The 17,888-nt window shown below is 41.3% G+C and overlaps 2 protein-coding genes across 2 annotated transcripts in view; one reads left to right on the top strand and one right to left on the bottom strand.

Moving 5' to 3' along the window:
- The window catches only part of LOC133534927 (mitochondrial carnitine/acylcarnitine carrier protein-like), a 31,325-nt gene extending 28,608 nt beyond the window's left edge, over nt 1-2,717 (top strand). Inside the window, exons 16-17 of the mRNA XM_061874249.1 lie at nt 846-984; nt 2,190-2,717. Coding sequence (XP_061730233.1) covers nt 846-984; nt 2,190-2,314 — 264 coding nt within the window. The 3' untranslated portion in view covers nt 2,315-2,717. The remainder of the gene's footprint in view (nt 1-845; nt 985-2,189) is intronic.
- The window catches only part of si:ch1073-335m2.2 (msx2-interacting protein), a 37,527-nt gene continuing 22,073 nt past the window's right edge, over nt 2,435-17,888 (bottom strand). The window contains 11 exon segments of the mRNA XM_061874247.1: nt 2,435-3,198; nt 5,672-5,830; nt 5,903-6,097; nt 6,175-6,243; nt 6,462-6,956; nt 6,959-13,679; nt 13,801-13,901; nt 13,984-14,097; nt 14,182-14,295; nt 14,388-14,513; nt 14,592-14,743. Coding sequence (XP_061730231.1) covers nt 3,067-3,198; nt 5,672-5,830; nt 5,903-6,097; nt 6,175-6,243; nt 6,462-6,956; nt 6,959-13,679; nt 13,801-13,901; nt 13,984-14,097; nt 14,182-14,295; nt 14,388-14,513; nt 14,592-14,743 — 8,378 coding nt within the window. The 3' untranslated portion in view covers nt 2,435-3,066.

Genomic DNA, 17,888 nt, shown 5'->3' with positions numbered 1-17,888 from the left:
TGTACGGAATATGTACTGTACTGTGCAATCTACTAATAAAAGTTTCAATCAATCAAAACAACAACAACACACGGCATGCTCGCAGCGACTGGTAGATAGACTGACCACACCTCCTCTTTTCACGGGATATGTCCTCTTTGCGGAGCTGTCCAGGGGGAGTTTCTTAAATGCCTCGAATGTCCGGCATTTTAAGTTAGGGTTGCGTGTAATTTCAATGTACATTCAGAGTTAAAAAGAAAACAAAATAATTGTGCGCAGGCAGCAACATTCGTGAGGGAGGGGCAGAGACAGAGAGAGCGAGAGTTATGATAAACGCGCATGCGTCGCCAGGCTCTGCTTTTTACCCATAGACTTATCAGATTTTATTTTTTATTATCTCTAGCAGTGGTGTCAAAAGTGGGCCCCGGAGGCCATTTGCGTCCCACACCTAATGTTTTAAAGGCCCACGGCACATTCTAAAAATACTATTAAAATAAACAAAAACAAACAAAAGTGAAATAATAAAGCTTAAAGGCTAAATGTAATTTAGAAAAAGTTGCAACGTTGACTAATAAAACAAAGCTGTTTTTTTTCTTTCAAACTGTCATTTCTCAAAACATAATATTGAATCAAAATCAATGTTAAAATAAGGATTAAAAGCCAATTACAAATAAAAAATAAAAATAAAATTGTAATTATTTAACAGCTTCCATTCTTTATACTTGCATCGTAAGTATATTATTAATAATGTTGTAAATACAAATCTTTATATATCTAGAAAGGGTGGTCCTAAGTAGGGACGCATTTTTCGGAGGTCTCAAGAAGGTAATAAATACAAAATGGTGTGTGTGTGTGTTTTATAACAGACAAAAGCGGGCCAGCAGGACCACGCGGAGGAAGAGGTGGCTCGTTGCTCTCAAGGACAATATTTTGGAGAGCTGGCTCTGGTGACCAACAAACCTCGCGCAGCTTCTGTCTATGCTGTTGGACACACCAAGTGTTTAGGTAGCTTAAAAAACAAACATCTTTTAACACAGCTACAAACCAAGGTTACCGTAGGACGTAACGTAAAGGGAATTCATCTGTTCTGGTGTCAAACTGTCACCAACTTCAAACCACTAAAATATTACTTCAAATATGGTGCCAGTACAGTTAACTACAATTCTAACATAAAACAGAAGCAGTGTGACGACACAAGTCAAAGATCATACGTGCAACAGGAGCATTCTGTTTTTGAGGACTTTGGCCTTTTGCAAAATTACTAGTCAAAGATCCTCTATGTGACAAGAGTGTCCTGTTTTTTTTTTTAAACTACTGCAAAAACACTAGTCAAAGATTGTTCATATGACCAGGGTGCTCTGCTTATTTTAAAGAGCCTTTATATACTGGGAGCTCTCTGACTAGCATTTGTTTCACTCAAGATCTTTTATATGACAGTAGTGCTGCTTTTTATAGACGTAAGGCAAATATTCTCTTTTGTAATAAGCACTTTTTAATGAGCTAGTCTAATATCCTCTCCAAGACAGGAGTGATCTGCTGTTTTTAAGGAGCTGCTCCAAAAACACAAGTCAAAGATTCTGTACTTTACACAAGTGATCTGTTTTAGGGAGCTACTGAAAAAGTACTTGCCAAAGATCTTCTATAGGGCAAGAGTGCTCTGTTTTGTAAGGACATCATGCAAAATTGATCAAATAATCATTTGACTATATTTTAGGAGCTACTGCAAAAGCACTAGTTAAAGATCCTCTGCTAGACAGGAGTGCTGTGCTGTCTTAGCGGAGCTACTGCAAAAACACTAGTTTAAAATCTTCTATACGACAAGTGGGATCTGCTCATTTTAAAGCAACTGCAAAAAATGTGAGTCGTCTTCAAATATTTCCCAGGACTGTGACTAGCGATTGTTCAGTAGTTTAAAAACAGCAAATATCTTCTGTTCCAGTGACAGTTATTTTTTTTATACGTACACCATGCAAAATTGTTAGTCAAAGTTCCTATTTTGTAAAAAGCACTTTTTGCTGAATGACTGCATAAATGCTAGGAAAAGATCTATAAGACAAGACTGCTGTTTTTTCAGGACATACTGCAAAATTGCTAGTCACTGAAGGACTTTGCTATTTTAAAAGGAGCTACTGCAAAAGCACGAGTCAAAGATCCTCTGTGTGTGACTGGGGAAGCATCGCGCTAATGATGACATCATCATTGTGTTGCAGTGATTGACATCCAGGCTTTTGAGCGTCTGCTGGGTCCGTGCAAGGAGATCTTGAAGAGGAACATTTCTCAGTACGAAAAGCAGCTTGTGGCGTTGTTTGGTTCCAGCGTGGATTTGAAACACTAGCACAACTACTACATGTAAAATACTAGTTTTGTAGTATATAATACATATATATATTCAATGGAATATTTAGGCTTGTGTGCCACATCCAGTATTAAAAGCATTCTAGCTAAATATGCCAAGTTTGCTGTATTTTTTTTATTTGAGTTACAAAATATGAAGTGCCATCAGCAGACGCCCCAGAGGGGTTTGCTAACCTTCTTGTGTTACAAGTATTTACACCCAGGAACAAAAAACAAAACTGAAGAACAGCTGTCTGTTTCCACACTTTGTTCCGGCAGAATCTCAGAGTTCAAGTCTCTGGTGAGTGTCACTATTTAAAATATTTACAAAGTCCTGTGTTCCAAAGCAAAGTGAAGCATGATGGATGACTGAGTGAGTTCCAGATGTGAGGGGATTTACTAAGCTGGTGGAATTAAAAAAGGTATGGTCCTCTGCAGGGTCTCTTGTTTATTTACATTTTAAAATGGTCTTCTTCCTACAATCCTCTTGAGAAAACAATCAGTAAGACCATTCAGTCAGTCACCCAGGCTTGTTTATCAGCAAGCCTGGTGTCTTTTTCTTCCAATAAATAGAAATACAGCAGAAATGGTGAGAAAAAAAAGATTGATTCCGGTGTGATCCATCCCACAGTTTTTTAGAGAAGGACCAAAACACCAGAAAGGAGTGACAAAAAGGAGGCAAAGAAAAAGAAAAAGTGATATTCCTCTGGTTTCCTGAGGCTGGTGTGAGAAGGTTTGTCTCCTGGCAGTGGCTTACACAGACGTGATGACGATCATGAGGTGAGGAGAAATACTGGAGATCCTGTTGAGAAGGTCGGGGGCCAGCTGAGATAAGTGGCTCTCGGAAAATTCACATGGGGGGAAGATCTGGAGCACGTACGCCGGCTAGGAAACCAAAATAAATCAGTCAGTAGATGTAAACACACTTTATACATTCTGCACAAATATTGATATTGCAACACAACAGAGCAAACAGTGTATTTTTACTAGGAATAAACATTGATCTACCTAAACTGCAAAGTGGATGGGATTGGACAAATACTTGTTTTGGGTGTATGAAAATAAACAGTTATGGGCCATTTTTGATGAAACATTCAGGAAATGTCAGAAATCTTGGGAGCGATCCAGATCATTTATAGGTTAGAAGTCTCAACTAGTGTGTGTGTGTGTAAAGACTTTCAGTTGTCTCGTTTCATTAAAATGACAGCGGTCGGTCCGCCACACCCACATAGACAAAGAAAGTGGATAACTGACGAGAGGGGTCACTATTTAATTCTGCTGTAGAACAAATATGCCTAGCTGCTAAACCCAATTAAAAGAATGAACCCAACACACAAGCAAAGATTTTGATGAAACTTTAAGGGCCTACTGAAACCCACTACTACCCACCACGCAGTCTGAAAGTTTATAGATCAATGATGAAATATTAACATTGCAACACATGCCAATACGGCCTTTTTAGTTTACTAAATTACAATTTTAAATTTCCCGCGGAGTTTCTTGTTGAAAACGTTGCGTAATGATGACGCTTATGATGACGCGTGCGCGTGATGTCTCGAGTTGGAGGGGACATATTAGCGCAGCACCACTAGCGGCTAAAAGTAGTCTCTTTTCATCGCGCAATTAAACAGTATTCTGGACATCTGTGTTGCTGAATCTTTTGCAATTTGTTCAATTAATAATGGAGAAGTCAAAGTAGAAAGATGGAGGTGGGAAACTTTAGCCACACAAACACACAGTGTTTCCTTGTGTAAAATTCCCGGAGGTGAAGCATACTATGGATCAGAGCGGTCAAGCGAACATAGATCCCGACCACTTGTCAACCGGCAGGCTTCGGTGAGAAAATTGGGGTAAAAAGTCGCCTCTTACCGGAGATCAGCGGAACTTCTGTCGGGCTGCACCTGCTGTGACTAATTCCCTCAGAGACTGGCGTCAAAACACCCGTGGACACACCCCTACGACTATCAGGTACTATATAATCTCACTAAAACACTAGCAACACAATAGAAAGATAAGGGATTTCCCGGAATTATCCTTGTAAATGTGTCTAAAAAAATCTGAATCGCTCACAATGCAATCGCCATTTTTTTAAACTTTATTTTATTTTAATTTTTTTTTTTAGTCCTTCGCTATCAATATCGTCAGCCACAAATCTTTCATCCTCACTCAAATTAAATGGGGAAATTATCGTTTTCTTAGTCCGAAAAGTTCTTTTTGTTGCAGGCTCCCATTATAAACAATGTGAGGACGTGAGGAGCCCTCACACGGGTGACGTCATCGTCTGCGACTTCCGGTAAAGGCAAGGCTTTTTTATAAGGGACCAAAAGTTGCGAACTTTATTGTCGATGTTCTCGACTAAATCCTTTTAGCAAAAATATGGCAATATTGCGAAATGATCAAGTATGACACATAGAATGGACCTGCTATCCCCGTTTAAATAAGAAAGTCTCATTTCAGTAGGCCTTTAAGGAAATGGTATAGAATAAGTGGTTGAATTTGGGGGTGATCCGGATCACCATCTGAAGTCAGGATTTTTTGGGGGGGTGGTTAGGGGCGTTCTTTAGAAGAGGGAGTAAATGGCTGGCTGACGTCTGCGCTCTACGAGTGTTTTTCTAATTTTGTGTGATTTGTTCTTCGACCAAAATTTCGGCCCGACAAACCAGTCCATTCCACAGATTCAAGTGGCCAAACAAAGATTACTACACTTTGGTGACTCAATCTGTACTTTTTAGTACAACTGCAAATTGCAATTTCCAGCACTTTGATAAAGAAGGTGGTAAACAATTGAATTGAAGAAACGACTAAGTAAATTATGACGGTGACGTACGTGTGGCTCTCCGTAAAAGGTCAATGTTTTTGTCCATTCAACCATTTAAATGTTTCCTGCATGAAAACTTGTATTCTCTATAAAATGTGTTTGTGTGAATACTTTTAGTTTCCTTCATCAGTCCGTTAGTAACGAACTAAATAAAAGAAAAAAAGTTACCAGTGTTTAAAGATTGCACAATAAAGAAACAACAGAAGCCATGATCTAAAGTGGTAAGGTGCAAACAATATCTGTGATGAGTGGAGTGTCAACACTCAAGGGTAAAAGAGTAGCAACATTCCAATGTGTAGATAAAGCGATTTGATGCTGGACCACTCATGAAACTTCAAATGCAGCTAACATCATTTTGTGGCGCTAATACAAGAAAACTATCCAGAGGTTGCCTACAGCCACACCTATCAATACAAATATTTTTTGCCATGACGCTGGATGGATGTTTAACTTTGTGGATGACACACACTTGGTGACTACAGAAGAGTCTGCAGCTAACATAATGGAGCATTAAGGGCAATAAATCAAAAGAGACGTCACCTGATTGGATCCTGGATTGGGGACATTAATAATACCAGCAGCCAACTTTGCCTGCAGGTAGTTGATGAAGGCGGACTTAAGAGCTTGAGTCTGGCTCAGAACATCCTCTTGATCCCGCCCACAAGGCAGTGCGAGCAGAAGGCAAAAGTCACACTCCCCCTGTAGCGACACAAAGCCATTGGAAGAATGAGACAAGAGAACAGCGGAGTCAGGTGTGCCACACATACATACCGTCATTCTTCTGGCAACGCTCTCCAGTTGAGAAGCCTCCAGCCTCATTCTTTGGACTATTCTGAGCAAGCCGCCGCCTTCCTGGTGAGGCAGTGACCGATGAGCCAAGGATTTGTTGCCGCACACAAAGTGCAGCTGGACTGCTGCGGTGTCATTTTTCAGTGCGAGCAAACCTTGCCACACGATGGGGTATTTCTGCAAGGACAAGCATATGTTTGTGAAATGAGTTTATACCACCACTTGTTCAAAGAGATTATTTTGTCATGTCTTACCGTGAGCAACTGCACCATGTTGACAGGCTGTGCAATCTTTCCGTCTGGTTTGGCCTGGAGTTCAGCACCCTGAGGATGCGTGGAAAGCCAACGTTAATTCCTAACATTAGCATCAACAGTTCTAGAACACCAGCCCACAAAATTAGTAAACTCTCATTTTACAAATAAAATTGAAGGAAAAATGTTAAGGATATATAAATATACAATTCATAACATTTTTTTTTTTTTTTAAGCTAGTCCCACCCCTATTTGGAAGCAACAAAAAGTGAAAGAACAACAAAACTCACTATGGTTGGAGTGACGTTCAGCGGGGGTTGACCATGACCGACATGCGTTGTTTCTGGCATCTGAGAATGGATTCCTCTTGAGTACATCCCAGAATAATCTGGGAAGGTGCCACTCGGTCCTGGTGGCATGAGAGGAGCTCTCTGAGGAGATGCCATTGCAGGTCCAGGGTGCCGGATGGTCATTAATCCATCTTTAGAAAGAGGGGAGTGGGGCCTTTTTGCCTCCAATGGCTTTGCGAGATCCTTTTCAGACAAAACTTTGGGTAAGACATGTGGCCTTGGAGACAAAGACATGGGCAAGCTGGAAGGTGCAGAGGTGGGGGGATGAGTCTCCTGAAGGTGTGCTGAATGAGGGTCTGTGGACCCTTGTTGGTGCAAGAGTACGCACATCTCCCTCTGTGCTATATATGCTTCCATTGACACATTGCTCCGAAAACCTCCTCGAGCATCTGACTGCATGGTCTCTGGTTTTATCTGTGTGGCAGCTTGTCGTCCTGCTGATGGAAGCGTCTTGATTCTTCCTGTTCTACATCGTGAGGCCTCAAAGAACCCGGGTTCACCTTGAGGACCTTCTCTCTGCCAACAGTTTGGGGTGATGGTGGGCGTTGCTGCATGGAACCCGACCAGGGAGATGCGAGAGAATCACTATGCATCCCATAGCTCACCACAGAAAGCGGCGGAGTATTGACTCTTACATCTCCCTGGACAAGATGTCCCACTGGTATGGACTGTGTAGCACGGTGAGGAGACATACGGCCTAAGCCTCCAGGCACACTGTGAGGTGGCATGATGACAGATTGCTCAGAATGGTGCACACTCGTGATAAACTGTTGCATGGCGGGATGGCTAGTGGGCAACATTACTGAAATGCCCTTAGGCGATGACGAGCCAATTGGTGAGGACACCTTGGTAAATGGAGAGTGTGGATGACCTGACTTGCGCGGGGACCGTGGTTCCTGTTTAATCCCACCAAGATGCGAAGGTCTGTCACCAGCAGTGGTAACAAATCCTACATGGTTTCCAGGGGGAGAGGGTAAATGAGGGCTTATTGCTGGACTTATGGCAGAGGTCCACGGTGCCTTCGAGCCGTCTGCACTATGTGGCTCTCCACAGTCCATTTTCTTCTGATGTTTTGTAGACAGGTACTCTTGATGGTACATTGGGCTGATGACTTGATTACCCACCCCCTGTGTAAGACGCTTCACAACTCCCTGAGGTCCAGAGTGATAGGTAGATTCCATTTTGTCCAAACTAGTGCCCTCCTGTTTAAGAGCGGACTGTGGTTTACCAGGATGACCGTGATCCGTCTGCATTGACGACTTCTGAAGCCCCGACTGAGCATGACCATACATGTCCTGTTTAATTTGCGGCATAGATACCAGCTGCTGAGATTCCATGTCACCTGGTGTTGCTTGTGGAATCTGACTTATTTTGGCACTTATTCGTTGTGGTCCCTCAGTTTTTTGTCCTGAGTGGGTCAGTACCACTACTCCTTCAGACGTATTTACCCGAAGGCCTGGGCAAGATCCTGTACCATGAGTGGTGCTCTCAATAAAGCGTGTTGTACTTCCCCCTTCATCACTAATAATAGGCCCATGGTATGAACCAATATCATCTTTACCAGTCCTATAATTGGGTTTGGGTAGACCGATGTCTGCACCTTGATTCACAATGTTGAGATTCACTTTGTCTTCATGATCAGGAGTGTTGCATACACGACTAATGACCGAGGTTGCAGTAGAAGCAATGACTGAGATCACAGATTTGGTCTCAGGGGATGGCAGTAAAGTTGGTGGTCGAACAGACTGGGACATTCTTCCATCGGGTAAGGCTGACTTAATATGCACTACTGCTACAGGAACATTACGTTCAGAAAGGTTTTGATCTTGAACCATGGGCAGATTTGGGAGAAGGCTACTTCCTGGCAGAGGAATATTTTTATGCTTTAAAAGGATTTGCCTTAGATCACTTGTGCCACGATCGATATCTATGTTTTCAGAGTCAGTTGAAGGTTGATGTTCTTTGGGTGCTGAAGGCAAAACTGGTGAAGTGAGAACCCCAGCATCTTTAGATTGGTGGAACCAATCTGGTGGGGAAACAGGTGGTTTACTGTTTTGAATGGGTCTTATATTTGGTCTATTTTCCAATGGTGACCGAGAAGGGGCTTGACAGTCAGGGGGCATCTGTTGAGGCTTTGCACATGTTGTATTCTCAGACTGGGGGTGAAAAGATTTGAGATGTTGAACTTTCTGTTCAGTTGATGATTTGGACTCAATTTCGGCATCAACTGACTTGAAATCTAAAAGGTCTTGTTCAGGCTTCCATGTAGTGGTGGTAATAACAGCAGCAGCTGATGATGATGGAATAACCTCAGGGACAATCTTTACAACAGACATACTTTGAGCTGTGACAGGTGGCATCTCTTCACATATTGGAGGACTTTCTTTGGAGTCTTTCCGCACTTGCTTTTGGCCTTTAGGACGTTTGGGTGTTTTCGGTCTTCCTTTGTTGCCCTTTTTAGGTGTGGCGTGTAAGAGATGCTTCTCCTGGATGGTAACGGTATTAACTTCAGGTTCTTCTTTCTTGGCTGGCTGTACAGAGTCTTGTATCTCTGGTTCTGAACCTACAGCAACACGTATAGGTGTTGCTTGGGATAAGGTGACAGCTCCTTCCTCGGGAGTGATTGAGTCAATATCAGCGATAGAGTCAATAGCAGCAATGAGTTCTGTCTCACTAGCCGAATTAGGTTTTTCTTCCTCTGAGAAACCTTTTAAATCTGTAAGTGGGCCGGTTGGCGTTGGAGGTTCTGTTGGAAAAGATGGATCTGTAAGCTTGGCAATGTTCTCCACCGCCTGCTCCAATTCCATTTCTTGTGAAATCAAACTGTTTGATGTTACTAGCTCTTCCTTTTTTTCCAAAGAAGAATTGTCATTTTCATCATTGTTCCCTCCTCTGCTGGTGCACTTTGAAACATGATCTTTCACCTCTTTGACATTTAGCCTTATTTTAAGGTTTTTCAGAACAGGAGACTTTGGAGTCCTGGGTAACCTCCCTTTCCCTTTACCAATCTTATCTTTCTCTGAGGTGTTCTTTTCTTCAAACACAGGGGAATCTTCCTCTTTTCCATTTGATTTACCTTCACATAGGTTTTCATTAATTTCTTTGTCTTTTACTGCTTCAATATGTTTGTCTTTCTCCTCCTTCCTTTGATCAACTTTAAGTGACGGCTCTCCTTTAGATGTGCCTGAGTCTAGCAAAGCCATAGTATGATATTCTGTGCTATCCGTTTCCTGATCAATGCCCTCGGTCAGCGTTGATTTTTCCCCCTTCTTTGTTGAACATACTTGCGCAGTAGACAGCTGACTTGATGGACCTTTTGTGGCACTGGGGGATGATTTCCCCTTGAATATTTTAGATATCTTCTCACAACTCTCAGGTTCATTTAATTCTATGTCTTTGGTGTCCGTTTTTAATTTTTCTGTTTTGACTTTTGACAAATCTTCGCCCTGCTTTCGATTCTTGGGAGGTCGGCCCCGTTTAGCTGCAGGAGCTGGAGCAGGAGAGTCTTGTTCAATATTCTGTTGCTGTGTTGGCTCTTTGTCTGTGACACGTTTCCTTGCAGAGCGTGGGGACTCTTGGATATCTTTTACCGAGCGACACGGCACTTCTTCTTCAACTTGGGTTGCGTACTTAGATACCACATTCTGACGTCTTGCCCTGCCTGATGATATGCTTTGCTCTGAGACATCGGCATCTGATGCATGTACAGGAGATTTACTTGTCGACTTGGATTCCGCTCTTGGAGAGGATCCACGTTTCAGCTTTTCTTTATCAATGCGTTCACTCTTACGTGTTGCTTGTTTTTCAGGAGCAGATGCACACACCACAACAGCTGAAGTTACTTCAGACAGAGATTGTTTGCACTTTTTGTTTTTAATTTCTTTAGTTTTATACTCTTTGTGCGCAGATGGATCTGACTCACTGTTTGCCTCATCAGCAGGTGTTTTACAAACAGGGAGTGTTTTTTCTTCCTCAGGCTCTGAAACGGTTAAATATATCTCTTTGTTGACAGAATCCAAGTCTACTTCTTGACTGTTTAGTGTTGAGATTGGGGCTTGAGGCACTTCTGGCTTTATTGCTTCAGGTTTAAGCTCTGGTTCGGAATTACTGACAACCTCATGAGCATTGCTATTTCCTTTAGCTTCAGGGTTGATGTACTCCAGTTTAATTTCAGATGGAGAAAGTTCACAGCTATCCTTTAAATGACTGGATTCTTGTTTGACAGGTGGCTCTTCCAAATGAGGGATAACAGGTGATGATTCTAAATGAGGGGTCTCTTTTGGTGGATAATGCACAGGTTCAAGTTTAATTTCTTTTTCCTGTTTAATATAATGTTGAATGGGAGGTAGCTCAGTGGGTAACTGACTTGTCTGTTCTGTAGGAGGAAAGTAATTTAACACAGCCTGGGAGATAGGGGATGTTAACTGGGCTTCAGGCACTACGTCTTCAGCTGGACTAATGGGCTTAATTTCTGGCTCTATGATAGATTCTTTCGCTTCAGGTGATTGCAATGCTTGTGGCTCTTTAGGAGAAGCTTTTTCAAAGTTAATTTCAATTGCTGGCAAATTTTCTTTAGTTTGTTTGTTTGCCACCTGTGTTTTATGTTTTTGCTGTTGTAGTCTCATGAGTTCCAAAAACCGACTTTGGAAAAGAACCACAGGACCAGAGTCAATTTCACCACCTACAGTGGCTTGTTGGTTACTGTGTTGGTTTTGAACAAGCTCAGATTCTTCATATTTTCGTTCCAGATGCTGAAGTCGTCTAGAGTCCAACTCAAAAACCGGGCTGTGAAAAAAGCGGGACGCAAATAGCTCTCTTCGTTCTTGTTCTTCTGGTTTTGGCTCCTCTTTTCTATCATCAAGCTTGTCCTCAGACCCACTACGGATCTTTTTCTTTTTCATGTACCAGGATGGTGTCGGGCGTGGTGTTGATTCTATCTTCTCAGTATCTTTCCGGTTGCGAAAACTTGCAAAGTCAGAGTCATAATCTAAGAAAGACCAGTTATCTTCTCTGGAAGATGAAAGGGATTTTGCACGTTCAAGCAGAGCCTTAGTATCAGGTGTGATTGTATGGTCAAGCGCAAAGGAGTAAAATTTATTTCTTTCCAGATGTGCCGTTTTCGGGTCTGAAAATCTCTCACCCCTTGGCCTTTCCGTTAAAGAATTTGATGTTGATGCCACGGGAGAACGGGGTTTGGCTTCTCGATCCTCTTCAGAGTCTGATCTTACCTCTCCTGGCTCTATATCGTGCCAAAGGCCATACTCCAAACGTTTGCGGTTGTGGACGTTTTTATTTAGACTTCTTGAGAAGTTTAGGTCAGGTAGAAAATCTTGCTTCACTCTGTTGTCCCATCGCTTTTGTTGCTCTTCTTCTGTACTAAGTAAATTAGTGTTGGATTTGTCTGTGTGAGTAATGTGTGTCCTTTTGATAAGCAAGTCCAACTCTGTGTTATGTTTTTCATTTCTGGCTGGATCTTTCTGAGAATGACCAAATCCAGCCTCTGTTTGGTGAGATAACTGGTGTACTGGAGAGGAAATGTTGTTCCATTCCGGATCTTCACTTTTTTGTCTAAAGCTCCTATAGACACGCTCCCTCTTAATTCCTGAATCTGTTTCAAATGGGTCTAGTTTCTTAAGTTTATGTGATGGAAAGTTATCTGTGACATCCTCAGGTGGTTTGCCAACCTCATGTACAAGACTACGGTGTTCCAAATCCTCACTTTCAATTTCTTGTGGACTGCCTGGTTTGTCAGGTTTACCTGGTTTGTCAGACTCTCGATGCTGCTGCTGGTGCAACCGTCTATTTTGCTCCATTTGTTTGCGGTAACTCTGAGACAGATCTATGTCAACAGGCTCTTCTTTAATTTTAGCACTTTTAGTAGTTTCAGTGGCCTTGCTACTGAATTTGAAAACTGCACTGTGTTCGCGTTCTCTCGTAGCACATTGGTCTGCATTTCCGTCATGGGAAATCCTACGGGATGAAGTGGGACCTGGAAACCGCTTTAGCACTAAAGGGTCCAACAATCCCTCTGATTTCTCTCTGGGTCCTCTAATCTCCTCTTGAACATCTTGCGGAGTTCCACTTTTTTCCATTTTGAATCTTGAATCTCTGCGTTGGGCGTCTTTAGGTTTATCAGAGTCTATTTCTTTATCATACGCTGCAACAGCACTAAGGTCTTGGGATTGAATACATTCTTCCTCTTCAAGTTTAATTCGCTTTTGATGAATAGCCCTTCCACTTGAATCAGCGAAGCGCCTTTTTCTTGCAGCTAGGCGATCTGAATCCACTGGCTCTTTCCCGTCATTTCCAGGCTCCGACTTGATATGTTTCTTTATTCGACTTTTTCCATCTATATCAAGATTATCAACTTTGGCTGTTTCAGATCTTTCAGTTTTTATTGAGTCATGATGAGCATTTGAAAACTGAGAGTCATTATCTCCCTTATATTTCTGCCGGTCGTGGGAATCCGGTTCAGATCCCTTTCCTCTTCCAGTGCCTTCGCCTAGGGCGGCGGGATCAAGCTCTGTGTCTGGTAATGGATTTGATGGAGATTGCCCCTTAGCTTTCCTTGATTTTACCTTTTCGGCCTTGTCTTTCTCACCTTTCTCTTTTCGTTTTGTCCGTTTTGTTTTCTCTGTGCCCACTGCTCTTTCAAGTTGACTAATCTTTTCACCCTTGTCAGTCTTTGAGGGATGTTCTAGCAAGTTAGTCTTTTCAGACTTTTCAAAGTGTGGTGGTGAGAGTGAGCTTACACTACCACTTCTCTCAGATGACTGACTATAAACCCTTCGCTCTGATTCTCTGGGAGCACGTTCAGACGACGGTGATGGGGATACTGCAGGGGTAATAGGCCGCCGTGGATGAGAGGGGCTCCATCTGTTACGGTCAGCTTCAAAACGTTCTCGCTCTCTTTGAATATATGTATATTTTCGAATGTCTTGCTCAAAAGGATCTCTGTAGTCCCTGTACTCCCGTGGGTCTTCATGGTAACGTGGGTCAAAATGATCCCCCTGAAAATGGTCCAATTCAGGGAAACGTTCTCTACTGCGGGCAGCATACTCTCTTCGGGCATCGTCTGTATATAGGGCTGGTGTGCGTAGATTTTCATAATAAGCCCTCTCTGCTGTAAATTCATGATATGGGGGCCTTCGATCCTCCCTGTTGCATGGATATGGAATAAAAAGAAAAGTAGTTTACACCCTTAATGTACGTTTGAAGCCAATAAAAGGAGACAATATTAGTTTAACATATTAAAATATGAAAAATGTTGGAAACTTACCGTCGTTCAGGGGGAATTTCATAAAAGTCTCTGATGTCTTGACCAGATGCCTGCATAGATCTGTAAAATGCCACCTGACTCTCTTGACTTGCAAAGTCCACCTATTAAAAAAAAACAAAAGCAGGTTATGTATTTTACAAATTAACATTGTTATTCGTCAAGGCCCCAAAAAAAAAAATGTACCTTAATTTTACTGCCTCCTATCTTCCAGCCTTTGGTTTCTCTCACAGCTGTCTGAGCAAAGTCGGTATTGTTGTAAAAAATGAGGGCCATCCCTTTCATTCGGTCGAATAAAACCTATAAAAAAAATAATCATAACAGCTGAAGCTCATTTGTTAAGAACAACATTTTACTGGATAACAGAATTTAGTCATGGCTTACCTTAACAACATGCCCATAGCGACAGAAATGGCGCGTAAGGTATTGTTCTGTTATATTGGCTGCCAATCCATCAAGCCAAACGCAAGTTGTGGGCATACTTTTCCCGAAACCAAGCTTTGTAGAAAATAAGATTGGAGATTACTAAGAGAAGAAGGCATTTAACTAAAAAACACAAACTATTTAACTACTTTGTTGCTACACATTACCTTTAGTCTGTTACTGCCAAGATACTCGCCGTCCATCTTCTTAATGGCCTTGCACACACTGGCAATATCAGAATACTGCACAAAGGCATACTGTGGAACTCCATTTACTTTCTTGATGTCAATGTCCTTTATCAGAATAGAGAAAACAGTCACACACCAGACACAAATTTAAAAGTGAATAAATGCTCAGTCAAATGTTCTCACCACAATTTCACCAAAGCGCTGAAAGATGTCAAGAAGTTGCTGATAACTGGTCGTCTTCTCGAGGTTGCCTATAAACAACGTTCTGGTGGCTTTTGGGTGGAATTCATCTATTCTGCCATCCAAGGGCCTGAACTCGTTTTCACTCTCCGTTTCTAAGAGCAGAATTATAGTTAGTAAGCAGGACCATCTCAAGCTTGTATTCTTCACTATCACCACAGAAAATGAATGTTATTGTTGACTTATGGGAACTTCACTACTTTTACATTTAGAGTTTTTAAAACCGTTGTGTATCAAATAGCCAATATTAATAATTCATATTAAAAATGCATTGCCACTGTTGAAGGTGCAATTTGCAACGGATAGTTGGCCACCTTGAGGACGCTGGTGTCTGAACAAGTTGCAATCATTATAACCCAACCTCTTCCTGGTTCAACAATACACACTAATACACACTCACAGAGCAACATGACAACACCTTGTTACAGTATAGAAGTAAACTACATCTCCCTAGATTCCCTGCATAGTGCAAGTGTGCGAGGTTCGTGTGTGGACAGTGGGGAGGTCGTAAAGAGAGAAAGGATTATTTTTTATAAAAATGTCCTTAAGTGTTCATTATATGTATTTAACTATGTGAGTTATGTTGCGAACAGACAGACAAACAAACCCTGGCAAAAAAAATCTCTTTGACCTGTGTACTGCAAGACAAATCTACTAACTTCGCCTGTAGCGTTTTCAGGACGACACAACGCTGGTCAAGCCTTATGTTTTAACCCATATTTTATTTTCAAAAACATAAAATCAACTCATGGTTTAAATTGATTTGTTATCCATGTTTTAGGTATAAAATGCACCAGGCGGCAAGTTATTTACATTAACAAACATTAAATTGCCGGTTTACTTTTCTGAGAATCTGCATTTTCCAAAGTGATATATAATTTCCACCACAGAGGACATGTTTTTCTGAAGTTAAAAGTTGAAAGATATTAACGTGAACACATTTTACATTTGTTACACTTGATGTTTATATTGTCAGTTTAAAGACACTTAACTGAAAATATGTGTTTGTAACAATGAATATGATTAGAACATTTGAGCAATATGTTTGTGTTCAATTGCAGAAACTGTGTTTATCCTAAACATTCTTGCCACTTCATTTTACACACTAACATTTGTAAGTATTTTTAAAACGGGGGTATCCAAATATTTTGCAAAAAACTTTGGTCGAGTGCCTGTAAGCCAACTGGATGTAAAGTAGCATAAAAAAAATATATATATATATGTGTCTTGATTGGATTATCCAGAGAATAGTGCTCGATACCGTGGTAGAGCGCAATATGTAGGTGTGGGGAAAAAAAATCACAAGACTACTTCATCTCTACAGATCTGTTTCATGAGGGGTTCCCTCAATCATCAGGAGATTTTAATGGAAGCATTCACATACAATGGTTTATATAGGGCACAGAGTGGGTGGGTACAGGCAGGCGTAGGGTGTGGTGATTGGCTCATGTGTTACCTAGGAGGTGTTTCCGTCTGTGGCGGCATGTTGAAATGATTTCACTGCGCTTGTTGAGGGATGATAGATCTGGATGATATATAATAAACAGTTTCTCTTTTAAGCATAGGTTGCATCTTTTATTACCACTGTTGTAAGGTGTGCTGGATGCAATAATTTGCCATGTTATTGAATATTCAACATTATTGTCTTTGAGGTTCCAAGTGTATTTGCTGAGTTCTGTAGAATTCTGCAAAGTCTGGTTTCTAAAGGAGGCGTTGTGATTATTCCATCTTGTTTTGAACGCTCGTTCGGTTAATCCTACGTACGTGTCGGATGTGTTAATGTCCTTCCGTATTACCTTTGCTTGGTAAACGACTGATGTCTGTAAGCACCCTCCGTTGAGAGGGCAATCAGGTTTCTTGCGACAGTTACATTCATTATTGGTTTCAGAGTCGTTTAGTCTGGGGGAATTAATAAATAATAATTAATAAATTAATAAAAGGCTATCGATGCTGTCATCCAGCAAAGCTGAATTCGACCAAGCAACCCCCCCGTACCAGAAAGCACTTGATGAAAGCGGATACAACTTCACCTCACCTATGAACCGACTCCAGGAAACCAACCAAAAAAGAGCAGAAAACGAAACAACATCATCTGGTACAATCCGCCATTCAGCAAAGACGTCTCAACCAACATCGGCCGCAAGTTCCTCACTCTGATCGACAAACACTTCCCCAAAGGCAACACCCTAAGAAAAATATTCAACAAGAACAACATTAAATTGAGCTACAGCTGTATGAATAACATGCAACAAATCATTTCAAACCACAACAAAGCAATTGCAAAAGGACTGCCTACCCCCAGACTAAACGACTCTGAAACCAATAATGAATGTAACGGTCGCAAGAAACCTGATTGTCCTCTCAACGGAGGGTGCTTACAGACATCAGTCGTTTACCAAGCAAAGGTAATATCTCCTGATGATTGAGGGAACCCCTCATGAAACAGATCTGTAGAGATGAAGAAGTCTTGTGATTTTTTTCCCCACACCTACACCTACATATACATACATACATACACATATATATATATATATATATATATATATATATATATATATATATATATATATATATATATATATATATATATATACACACACACACTGAAGAAAATAAGTATTTGAACACCCTGCTATTTTGCAAGTTCTCCCATTAGAAATTATGGAGGGGTCTGAAATTTTCACAGTAGGTGCATTTCCACTGTATGAGAGATAACCTAAAAAGAAAAATCCAGAAATCCCAATCATGATTTTTTAACAATTTGTGTGATACAGCTGAAAATAAGTATTTGAACACGTCCATCAGCAAGAATTCTGACCGTCAAAGACCTGTTAGTCCGCCTTTAAAAGTCCTCCTTCACTCCACTGTATTATCCTGAATCAGATGCACCTGTGTAAGGTCGTTAGTTGCATAAAGACACCTGTCCACCCCATACAATCAGTAAGACCCAAACATTCAGCATGGCTAAGAGCACAGAGCTGTCCAAAGACACCAGAGACAAAATTGTACAACACCACAAGGATGGAAAGGGCTACGGAGAAATTGTCAAGCAACTTGGTGAAAAAAGGTCCACTGTTGGACTAATCATTACAAAATGGAAGAAGACAAACAAGACGGTCAATCTCAACCGGAGTGAAGCCCCATCAAAGATATCACCTCGTGGGGTCTCAATGACGCGAAGAAAGGTGAAGAATCAGCCCAGGACTACACTGCAGGTCTTGGTCAATGACCTGAAAAGAG

This window comes from Nerophis ophidion, linkage group LG16 (assembly GCF_033978795.1).
Source record: "Nerophis ophidion isolate RoL-2023_Sa linkage group LG16, RoL_Noph_v1.0, whole genome shotgun sequence".
In the NCBI taxonomy this organism is placed as follows: Eukaryota; Metazoa; Chordata; class Actinopteri; order Syngnathiformes; family Syngnathidae; genus Nerophis; species Nerophis ophidion.
The sequence above is the reverse complement of the archived record's forward strand: the minus strand, read 5'-3'. Positions and strand labels throughout refer to the sequence as shown.